The sequence below is a fragment of the Nilaparvata lugens genome, unplaced genomic scaffold (genome assembly GCF_014356525.2).
Source record: "Nilaparvata lugens isolate BPH unplaced genomic scaffold, ASM1435652v1 scaffold6207, whole genome shotgun sequence".
Classification (NCBI taxonomy): Eukaryota; Metazoa; Arthropoda; class Insecta; order Hemiptera; family Delphacidae; genus Nilaparvata; species Nilaparvata lugens.
In genome coordinates this window covers 1-12,465 of record NW_024091966.1, presented here as the reverse complement: position 1 = coordinate 12,465, position 12,465 = coordinate 1, and the positions used below count along the sequence as shown (strand labels likewise).

Genomic DNA, 12,465 nt, shown 5'->3' with positions numbered 1-12,465 from the left:
CTAGCTAGAGATAGTATATCTATTTCAATTTTATGATAACTAAAGCTCAAAGGATGAGGTTTCGGGTGTCGGATTCTGAATCGCGAGCCTGCAGCTGCGAAAGGATTTTCAGCAATTCTGAAAATGCTAAACAGGATTCCCGCGCTAATCTGATGACTGCGCGCCGGTTATTAAGGGCCAATCTGTGACTGCCCTTAAGGGTATGGGAATCACTCTCAATCGTCCGAAACGCTTTTAAATAATAGTCAGTATGTCGACTATTATGAGAGGATGGGGGAAGGTTTACAAGGATTCTCCTAAGCTTCTCGCTGGTCTGAGAACCGTGACTGGGTCGATCTCTAATCTGTGACTGAGATCCTGCTCTACACAAGGTTTCCTACACCTCTCGCTGGTCTGAGGACCGCGACGGGAACGATCTCTAGTCTGGAACTGAGATCTCGCGCTATACAGGGTAGGAAAATTAAGAGGAAGAAAGATAGAGGATGCTTAGTCTGGAACTGAGATCTCGCGCTATACAGGGTAGGAAAATTAAGAGGAAGAAGATAGAGGATGCCGCAGTCTGGGGACTTCGGCGAGGACGTTCTCAAGCTGTACCTGAGAGCAGGAAGCGTTGCAGTCTGTGACTTCACCAAGGACGTTCTCAAGCTGTACCTGAGAGCAGGAAGCGTTGCAGTCTGTGACTTCAACAAGGACGTTCTCAAGCTGTACCTGAGAGCAGGGAGTGTTGCAGTCTATGACTTCAACAAGGACGTTCTCAAGCTGTACCTGAGAGCAGGAAGCGTCGCAGTCTGGGAACTTCGACAAGGACGTTCTCAAGTGTACCTGAGAGCAGGAAGCGTGCAGTCTGTGACTTCAACAGGACGTTCTCAAGCTGTACTGAGAGCTAGAAGGATTATAGAATAGGGAAAGTTAAGAGAGAGAAAGAGTAAGGAGTCGCAGTCTAGAAACTTCGACGAGGACGAGCTCAAGCTGCACCTGAGTTCTCTAGGAAAAGGATTGGGCTTTTCTACTTGGAATTACAGCAAGTCAGAACTGCTAGCAATTTAAAATACAGGGCCACTCTATAGTATGAAAATTAATAAGGAAAATACATCCCTAAAAACTGAGATTACCTTATTACAGAAGAGGAAATGCACACAAGTGACCAGTCCTGACATACAGTTACTGAATCACTGCAGGACTAAATACGGAGAATAGCGAACAAATTCCCGCACTAAACTAAACGTCGTGAAGCGACAGAGTTGAGACTTAAGAATTAAGCCCTCAAAAATATCTGCTATAAGAGCCTAGCTAAATTTCCCCACTCAACTATTTGTAGCACAAACTGAGATCCCTTACAGGTTTCAAAACCAAGGATAACTCGTTCACCCCCAGTGATACGAATTCGGGAAAAATAGCTGACAAGAAAGAAAAACCCACAGGGAGTCTAACTCCGAGTTGTTCGGAACTCGACCTACAATATTCTATGTTAACACAAGATAGAATAATAATTAGTATCGGTAACATTGTAAGGAGAGGAGATTCGCGACCCAATCTCACGCTCAACCACCGAACAACTGCCTCTCTCCCAGGTCTTCTTGAAGCAACACCGGTTCGCTGAAAGTTAGGAGGCCGGGGGAAAAGGTCTTGCCGACCAATGGGAGTCTGAAAAGACGATCACGCCACTGGTCATGTGACAGGGTTTGAATCCACTAGTGCTGATGATAAGGGTGCAGCTAATGATGACAATGATACTAATTGCTACACTAATTCAGGCCGGTAAACAATATTTCTATTCCAGAAATTTCATGAAGAGCGATAGCGACCCGACTCGGTAGCCGCTTACCGCTTTTGATGATACGGATGCTGCTAATTCAAAGGGGTTGACGGCGATGGTGATAATGCATATACACAACTACAAATCTAACAAAATATATCCGGCAGTCGATCCTATTCCTATTCTAAAATAGAATAATTTCGCTAATTTTACGCTCTCCATCCGTGACAAAAATTCACTTTGTGACAGGACATAGATTCTAAAAATATAAAAATTGTTCACCTCGAAGCCCAAATTTCAATTTTCTTTCTAGATTTTTTATAATTAATGCTCAAATTCCATTCAAGGGACATAAAATTTTATACAGAATAGCTTACATTGGTGTAAAATGTGTTTGTTTATAAGTAAGGAAGTTATAACGTTAGTACAAGGCATGAAATTTTGAACGCAGCCATGGTCTAGCGGTAGAGTACTCGGTTGCGGCGCGAGTGTTCCTCGGGTCGAATCCCGAGTTCTTCCGTTTTTTTGTACTCAATATTTTCCCTCGAAACGTATTATTATAAATAATATTTTTTGAAGGAAGTTGTTTTCATTAAGATTGATCATAGATTTCATCAATTAATTATTCTCTATGTAAAATTTTTCAACCAGTACAAATGAAATAGGTTTCATGCTGTGTCATTGGAATTCATAAGAAATGCATGAAAAGATCATGATAAAATTAGTACCGGTACCTTAATAATTATTGATATTCTTCAATTATAATGTCGGCCTACCATTAGACACAAATTAGGAGTGAAACGAATTTGTAGGTGTTTTGTTTGGAATTGGGGAAGCAAAAGGCTGCCTGATTCAAATTGAGGAGGATCTAATCGATACTAAAATAGTGATGTATTGAAGAAAAATCAATATGATACTATGAATTTTTGAAGTATTATGTTTCTTCAGTTACCTTATCTATACTAATAATAAAGGAAAGAACTGGCTTATACACGTACGGAATAGGAAAATTATGTTTGACGCATCATCACGTCTGAACTACTCAACTGACTAACTTGAAATTTTGCATATAGATTCTTAATTAACCGAGGATTGTTATAGACCTATTTTCAATTCTTCAAGATTTCATTACATCAAGTTTTCAATTTGTCATGCTTCCAGTTGTTGTATAGAAACAGCTGAACATTTCTTTTAAAAGGGAGATTAGATGAAAGGTATGATTGGGATCCTATTCGAATAAAAATAACTGATTTTCTGTCCCATCAAAATTTTTGTCAGCCATCTTGGAAACGCCATTTTAAATTCAACTTCATTTTTTACTTTCCTTGCCCTATTACCATTATGGTAATAATAATTACCTATGATAGGTAAGGAAAGTATTGCTTTCTGAAAAAAATTAAGGTACCCCAATTTCCAAATTTCTATACGTTTCAAGGTCCCCTGTGTCCAAAAAAGTGGTTTTTGGGTATTGGTCTGTGTGTGTGGTGTGTGTGTGTGTGTGTGTGTGTATGTGCGTCTGTGTACACGATATCTCATCTCCCAATAAACGGAATGCCTTGTAATTTGGAACTTAAGGTCCTTACAATATAAGGATCCGACACGAACAATTTCAATCAAACGCAATTCAAATGGCGGCTGAAATGGAGAAAATGTTGTCAAAAACAGTTTTTTTCGCGGTTTTCTCGAAAACGGCTACAACGATTTGATTAAAGTTATACCTAAAATAGTCATCGATAAGCTCTATCAACTGCCACAAGTTCCATATCTGTAAAAATTCCAGGAGCTCCGTCCCATCTATGCAAATTTGATTTTGGATTCGCAATTATCAGGCTTCAGATATAATTTAAACAAAAATTACAAAGCGGAGAAGATTTTCACCTTAAATTGAATATAAGCTCGAAGTTCGAGAAAATAAGATTATTAAATTGCAAACTGTTGGCAACTATTGATTCTATTAAATCATTCACTATGAAGAGATAGCAGACTTCTTGTGTCTGCAGCGTTATTGTCCTGTCACCAGCTGGCTTAGATCTTTGAATAGTCGACTTTAGATGCGCGTGTACACCAGCGTCAGTTGATCAATTTTCATAACGGCAAGGAAAGTTGTGTCAGTGCGCCACACCAGATTTTTTTTAATTGGAAGGTAGTCATATAATACATGATTTCGATACAGAATTTCAAGAGAAAATGAATGGTGAAAACCGCACATCGATTTCTTAAACCGTTCAAAAGTTATTCTCATTCAAAGATACAGATAAATCATCCATCTATACTATAATAATGGAAAGAACTGGCTTATACACATAACGGGATAGGAAAATTATGTTTGACGCATCATCACGTCTGAATTAATGGACTGAATTACTTGAAATTTTGCATAAAGATTCTTTATTAACCGAGGATGTTAAGGCCTATTTTCAATTTTCCAATATTTTATTATGTCAAGTTTTCAGTTTGTAAAGTTTTAAAATAGACCCTTGCGGAGCACGGGTTACCTGCTAGTAAAATTCAAAATTCAAAATTTTCTTTATTTGCAGAAACCCTTGAGGACATGATTATAAATATCGAGAGCTACTACTCTTAGTGATAAAAATGAAACTTATATAAATACTCGTAACACCCTTTTTAACTTCTCTTTTCAAGAAGAATACCCTTCAATTTAATAAATTATCAATAGTTTTAATAATTTTGACAAGTTTTCAAAGTGAAAAAGCGTACTATATTCCTTTTATTTTTTTACCGTAACATGTATAACATCAACAAAAACTGATTTACTCACCTGGAGCAATAAAATGAGTAAAAATGAAAAATATTCATCCAAAACTTCTTGATTGAATAATTAATTAAACCCTTACTTAAAATCAACATATTTTCGGAAAACGCCACAAATTTCAGTGAAAAGCTTTTTTTATCTTGCTTATGCCCATAGGCATGCAAAGGAAAAGCATATTGATTCACTTATCTGTTGCAATAAAAATAGTAAGAGAAACTAGAACGATACTTTTCTTGTACAAGTTTCAATGCCTTTATTGGAGGAATTTTCTTTCAAGATATCTCATTAAAAATTGTTTAATTCTAAAAAATAATGGCTCGGTTGCACAAAATTATGTTAAATTTCAATGGTGATTAAATGTATAAAAAAAACCAGTCATAGAAGTGATTTTTTTCAAAAATTTGCACAAATCCCTATTTATATTTAACAGATAGAAGAGTACAGAAATGTGGAGTGCGTGACATACACGCAGCCTAACATTTTGGACTTCATTACCATTGGAATTTGAAAGAGGAATAATGCAAGCTAAGTTTTCCTCTTTCAGATTATGATATCTATTATTATAGATATCATTGTAGTAGTTATATTGAAAAATAAATGATTGATTGATTTGAGACCAAAGAGCATCACTTACCTCCAGCTGACTGAGGAGAGCCGAACACTTTGTTGGGACTTCCAAAAGTGGCCGAGCCTCCGAACGTGGGAGCTCCACCAAATGAGGAAGGCGCACCGAAAGCTGGTTGACCTCCAAATGTAGCTGCACAAAATCAATAAGCATTTCAACACTTTTCGATGAAATTGAACACGTTTACACTTGGAGGGAAAGAAACTGACAACACTGAAATGAAGGCAAATACAACATAAAATATCCTTCACATACAATTTCAAGTTAAAATTATCAATAAGCAATACGAAACCGACAATAGATTAATTCAAATAGAATTTTTTTATTTTTATTGGCAGATCTAAAAGAAGTATGAAATATAGACTAAAAGTTTAGTTTTATTCTAAGTCATTGACCAGCGCTGCTGGATAGACTGTGTCAGGGTTTATAAAACATGTCACAAAAAAAGTTTCAAAATGTCATCTCACTATCAAGAAATTCACTCAGGCTATAGAATGGATGCTCCACCAAGAGTGATTTCAAAACTGCTCGGAACTGTCTATCACTTCCACTATCCTTGACCCACTCTGGCAGCTTATTAAACATCTTGAAGGCAATGAAAGGATAACACCTCTGAGTTATTGATAAATTATTCTAGAGTTAACAGAATTGAAAATGAAAAGGAATTAGTTGAAGAGAATCCATTAAACAGTGGAATGGAGGTTGAGGAGGAAATGCAATGTGGATTAAGAAAAGGAACAACGGTGGATGAGAAGTGAAAATAAAATGGAATTGGAGAAGATACTAGAGAATTTGGAAGGATGCAGGAAAATAAAATGGAATTGGAGAATACTAGAGAATTTGGAAGGATGCAGGACTTTTTAAAGGATGAAAGGAGAAAAACCAATTTTGGTTTATGAAAAATAGTGTTTTATGCCGTTTATAGGGGCAGAAAAATCCGACAGAAATAGCTGATACTGACCTGGCTTATTTTGAAATGCTGTTCCGAAGCCAGTCTGACTGATGGAAGGAGAAGTTGGTTGACTGAAAGAGCCAACTGGACTAGCAAGAGAATTACTGTTGCCAAAAAGTCCTCCAGTAGCTAAAACGTACAAACAAAAATGACAACCTCACAAATGTCATAAAAAATTTGATCAAAAACAAAATTTTCTGGTCTAGAAATCATTATAGGGGATTTATCCTGTGGAATTTCAAACTTGGTGGAATATACGAATGAATTAATTTCAAAGATTAACCAGCCTTAAGAGTTCAACAGCTAGAAACCCATTTCATTGACAGTTTCATATTTGTAAATTATGGGTCTTAGTTTCAACATTCAAGTCTGTTACATCGAGTTTCTCACCTCATCTGACGCAAAATATCTATTTCATGAGCTCTTTGATTGATGTCCGATTGGTAATACTGTCTCACCTTATGTGAAGGAATAAATATATATTTCATGACTCTTTGATCTCGGATTGGTAATACAATTGGCAATGGTACATCAGAATACAATTGGCTGATAAGTAATGAGTCTATAATTTTTCTGTAGATTTGTTGCAATGGAGACGAAGGATTAAAATATTGTCAAAGAATTTTTGCGGTACATATTGTAGCTTCATAGTTCAATAGTATCAAATGAGAGAGAACTAACAGGCACAAGCAAATTTAGTTTTAGTTTATCAGAGATTGACAATGGTGTAATAATCGAAACCGGTCTTTCTAAGTATCAATAAATCTGTGGTTTTTTGACAATTTCTTAGTCTTTTTCATTTAAAACAAAAAATATTTTCCGAACTTCAATAATCAAACAATTTCTGGCCATAACCTCATGCCAAGCATTAGGCCAATAATTAAATTTAACTGAGGTATCCGGAGCATTTATCAAGCAATATATCTCTTTGAAATTTAATAAAAATAATCATCTGGAATAAAATTTAAGCTAAAAATATCCAGTTCCTTTGAAAATGTCTAGTGAATAGAGCAGTTCTATTAGAATACGTTTTGATGTGAGGCATACCAGGGCTTGAGAACAATCCGCCGGAAGGCTGATTAGCAGTGGTGTCAGCAGTCGTGCCCCCTCCAAACATGGATCCACCCCCACCAAACACGGACGAGCCTTGAGAACCAAACCCTGAACTGGAACACACATTTTAATATGAATTTCATGGAAGAATTTATTCAAATGCTGGTAGTATTTTTTTTTATAAATGAGAGATAGATATGGCATCACTTATTATATGTTACTAACTAGTCATAGTGTCACTAAGTTATGCAAGATCAATGAAAACAGAATCATATAAATGATTTCATTCACGGTTCACCCTTCTGATGTACCGTACTGTACTTGTGATTTATTAAACACAAATTAGATAAACATATTCTATGTATTATTATTTGGCAGATGTTGTTCCTCCCCATAATAAAAATACATTGATATTGTCAATGTACAGTTGAGGATGTGACAAGTGTTGCCATGAAACCTGAGTATTGATAATGTAAAGTGATTTTAAAAGTACCTATATTGTGAATGTGAAAACCTAAAAGACGTTACCCTATTTCAGACTTATAATGTTACCTAGCTAAGGGAGAGAAATAGTACAAGGTATCCTTAGTTTGTCTTTACCGATCTGTGCTTTTTCATAAAAATATTAATAAAATATAGTTGTGTTGACAATATCAATGTATTTTTCTTTTTATCCTAGATATGAAAATATATCTGTATCAGTATGTTATGTATTAATATGATCAATGACAATCCATAAAACGACTCTTTATAGCATTTAATCCATAATAAGAACTAATATTTTGGTTTTGGAGTCTTGAGTCTCATTAATTGAACTCTCATTTACTAATATTTTATCTGTTGAAATTCTATACGCATTGTTATATCCTAAACTCTATCCAGTTGTGACTGTGTAGTTAGCTATAGACTTAGGTTAGAACTTAGCATTTTGATAATAAAATGTCATTAATTGATCACTGTTGACTGACTCAATTATAAGAAGGACTTTAACTAGTTATGTTTGTGTTACCTGGACTTTGTCCGAACAATGAGTTAAATAGAATGGATTAAATGTCATTAATTCATCACTATTGGCTGACTATATTATGAGGACTTCAACTAGTTTTTTGTAGTTACGTGGGACTTTGTCCGAACAATGAGTTAGATAAAATGAATTAAATGTCATTAATTCAACACTATTGGTTGACGGTATTATAAGAAGAACTAGTTATTGTTGTTACCTGGGACTTTGTCCGAACAATGAACCCCCGGCCGGCTGTCCAAAAGTGGGCGGGCCTCCGAACGACGACTGCGGCTGACTCTGGCCGAACGGCGACGACAGAGTGGCCTGCCCGAACAGACCGGTGCCCTCCGGCTTAGTGGCGGCCGTCGCAGTGGTGGTTGCGGCTCCAAAGAAGCCTCCCGTCGGCTGCTGCTGACTGGTGGCCGTCGGCGTCCCAAACAGCGGCTTCGAGCCGAAGAACGACGACTTGGGCGTAGCTGTATTGCTGTTCTGCGAGTCCGAGATCGAAAAACTGAACGGCGCCTGCGTTTTTGTCGATTCTGCAGTTGTTGCGGCAGCACCTCCCCCAAACACATTCGTTGATTGTACAGGGGTGATAGTTGTAGCACCACCAAAGATCGATCCCGAAATACCACTGGCCGACTGTCCAAAACTGAGGCCGCCCATTTTAGTGTTTGCATCGGCTGGTTGTTGAGCGCTTGATCCGAAATTAAAGTTTGAAAAGCTGATACCCGTTGACGATGGTGTGGTTTCAGGTGCGCTAACTGTTGTACTCTCCGAAACTGTACTCGTCACGAGGAAATTCGAGAAGGTTGTTGGTTGTGGAGTTGTTGTGGATGAAGTTGCAGCACTTACAACAGGGAACCCTGTAGCGGACCCAGGCTGTGGGGTTGCTGAGGTTGTTGCTGGGGATGTCCCTTGGGTTGGAGTCGCTGTAGAAGTAGAAACTGCCGCGTTGGCCAAACTCTGTGTGAATGAGAAGCTCACAGGAGACGATGACACTGTACTGGCAGCACCGAAAAGTCCTCCTTTATCAGAACTTCCACCAAATATACTACTGCCCTTATCAGCAGCAGCAACTGTATTCCCACCAAAACCATTGCCTTTTTCTGCAGTACCACCAAAAATACCACCTTTATCGGCAGTGCCACCACCAAACACGCTACTTTTTTCTGCACTTCCACCGAAAATACTTGCTTTTTCTCCAGAAACCAAACCACCACCAAAAATACTACCGGTACCCTTATCTGATGCAGTCTTGGCAGTACTATCACTACCACTAACTGCCACTGGTGGTGTTGCAGAACTCTCAGCCACCTTTGCACCTTCAACTTTATCTGCTGTTTCCTTGGGTGGTTGAGCAAAAGAGAACCCAGCTGACGGTTGAAACGCAAACAAGTTACTTTTGGAATCAGCTGCTGCCGTTGTTGGTTTCTGTACGGAACCACCTCCAAACATCAAATTTGTTTGCAAGCCAGTTTTCACAGGTTCTGCCTCCGTGGAGTCAGCAATTTTCTCACTAGCTTTCCCAAAAGTTAGGCTAGTTGTTGTAGTATCTACTTTGGCAGTTTCTTGTACAGTGCTAACAGAAGTAGGTGTAGCTGTGGTGGTAGTAGTGGTCGATACTGTGGTAGAGGAAGAAACACCACCAAAAATCGGTTTATCTCCACTGCTTGCCCCAGTCGTTTGAGTAGCGGATCCTGCACCAAAAACCAGTGGCTTACCAGCGAACAGAGATGCATTGCTTGCAAAAGGGGACGACGCGGTACCCGTTTCTTTTCCTTCTGAGGATGCACCTACACCACCAAACAGATTCACACCTTTGAAAAACGGCTGACTTGCGCTAGTGGCAGCGCTATCTTTGCCTTCAGATTTTGTGGGAGTTGAAAAACTAAAAAGATTTGTTGTGGTGCTGTTGTATCAGTGTTCTTCAAACCAGCAAAGAAGCTTGTAGTACTCGTTGGAGGTGTTTTATCGGTCTTAGTACTCAACACGAACGAAGTCGCTGGCTGACTAGATTTGCTATCAGCTTTCGGTGCTAACCCTTCCAATAAGTTGGATATCGATGCAAGAGGTGACTTGCCTTCTTGTGCAACTCCAGATCCAGACGAGAAAATAGACTGATTTTCAAGAGGCTTTCCGGAGAATGGTGAATTCACAGGCTGTTTTTCTGCGAGCTTTGCAGCAAATGGAGAATCAGTGGGAGCTTGCTCAGTCACAGTTGCTGTTGTATTACTAAGGGCAGAAAACCCTCCAAACGGCCCTACATTCTCTCTGTTGCTCTGATTTTTCGGAACGGGAGTCTCAAAACTGGATGAGAAAGGTTTTGCAATTGTTGATTCAGGTTGTTTGGTGGGTGTTTTGAAGAAGGACATCTGAGATTGATTTCCAAAGCTTGGAGAAGAGTTAGGGCTGAAGTCAAGTGCCTTCACACTCTCTCCCTTTGGTTTGTTAGTTTGTTCGCTAGGCAGCTTGAACAAGTTCGGAACATTTTTCACAGCTTCTGATTTCTTTGGAGAATCTTTTGAGGGAGTTTTGAAATCAGCAGGTTTCGTCGGACTCAAACTTGCCACAGCTTTCGAGACAACCGTGTTGCAAATTCTATGGTTATGCACCAGAGACTCAGCAATGAACGACGCTCTTTCTCTTCCGGTCATGTTGAATGGCGGCTGTGTTATCACTTTGGGGATTCGACGCACCATCACATCGCTGGGAAGTTGTCTGCTCTCACTGAAGTCTTTGGATTCATCCATCATGCTGCTGGATGTAGATGCAGCAGTAGCATCGAGTAAATTGAATGTTGCCGACTGTTTAATGATGACCGTGAACGATTTGAAGACGATTTATTCAAATCAACACGCAGCAAATTCTCGGCCAATTTTGTGAGATCTGAAGAGCTGAAAAAATAATCAAAATCATTTTCTGAGAATGAATAACAAGGATGCCAATCCATTCTCAATTATTTCATAGCAATATTTGAACGAGCGTTAGCGAGTTCTCATTTTTGACTTACTGAAGGCCAGAGTCGTTGTCCGTCTGTTTGTATGTTTTACAATAACTTTGAATTTTGAACACGTATTCTTCGAACCTTTTTAATGGTCATGTTCGTTGGACAACAAAATTGACTCACTCCTTTGTCCTTTTTCAGGATATAAAAGGATATAAATAACATTGAAAGTGCATAAAAAATTATTTTGATTCATCATTTAGTTAGCTGAATAATTCACTGCATGCAATTACAAAAGTTTTTCCATTCATTCATTCATAACATCAGATGAGACTTTTTAGAAGCTATCACACAGACAGACCTTCATGCGCTGACATACGATTTCAGTTGGTTAATATACAACATAATTTAAACTTTTACATCATCAAACTCAAGGTACCTAGAAGGCTAGAATCCATTCTAGGTACATTGAACAAACTGATACGGGTTGAGTTATCAATATGGTTGCGAGTTTCGCCATTCATTTCCTCTTGGAACTCTGTGTCAAAATCATGTATCACATGACCAGCTTCTCATTTAAAAAAATGAATTTGGATTCATATGAGGGACAAAAATGTTGAAGCAACAGAGTAGTTTTCAATTTCAAATTAATAGGATCAACAATATGAAACCTACTGTCAAATTATTCTAGTAAAATAAATATTCAGCTGTTTCCATAATTTTCACAACCTCTGTATAATTAAAAGTTGCTGGTTTCAAAGATTGCAATACAACAGTTCTTGAGCGAGTTCTCCAACCCAAGGGGTCACTAGTTTAGTAAATTGAACTGTCAATTAACAATTGAAACAGCACAGAAACAATATGCATGCTTTATAAAGCTGATACCAAACATCATGTTTGTTCAAACAGCAAAGGGTTGTTATGATAAATTTGTGCTAGCAAATTAATTTGATAATTTTATAAATTAAAATGTCATTGTGAATTGAGAATATTCATCAGTAAATAGAAGATGGTGTTGATTAAATATGAAGTACTTTATAACTTACAGAAAAAATGCACTAGATTTGGATAACTTAGCATACTAATTATATGCAGTGCATGTGTATTTATTTGTTCTCTTTTTCCACTACGCAAGCTGGATTTGCACACAATAAAAACAGCAAAAATATGATTCCTGTAAGTTTAATGGTATTATTCATACTTAATCTCACGGCTGAATGGGAATAGTCTAATTAGAACTCTTGGGAATTATATTCACAGTCACTATTGAGTGCGAATCTAGCTTCATCCTCATTTTTCTACAAAAATAGTCCCGAGGCTGTCAAAATATATACAAGATGCAATGGTCTGTACTTT

The 12,465-nt window shown here is 37.9% G+C and overlaps 1 protein-coding gene across 1 annotated transcript; it reads right to left on the bottom strand.

The window, feature by feature from the left end:
• Positions 1–5,140: 5,140 nt before the first annotated feature.
• LOC111045111 (nuclear pore complex protein DDB_G0274915-like) lies at positions 5,141–10,969 on the bottom strand (the record flags this gene model as incomplete). Its single annotated transcript, XM_039445128.1, is given in 4 exon segments — positions 5,141–5,286; positions 6,116–6,235; positions 7,154–7,272; positions 8,380–10,969. Coding segments are annotated over 4 exon segments (1,611 nt in total). The 3' UTR covers positions 5,141–5,155.
• Positions 10,970–12,465: the final 1,496 nt, after the last annotated feature.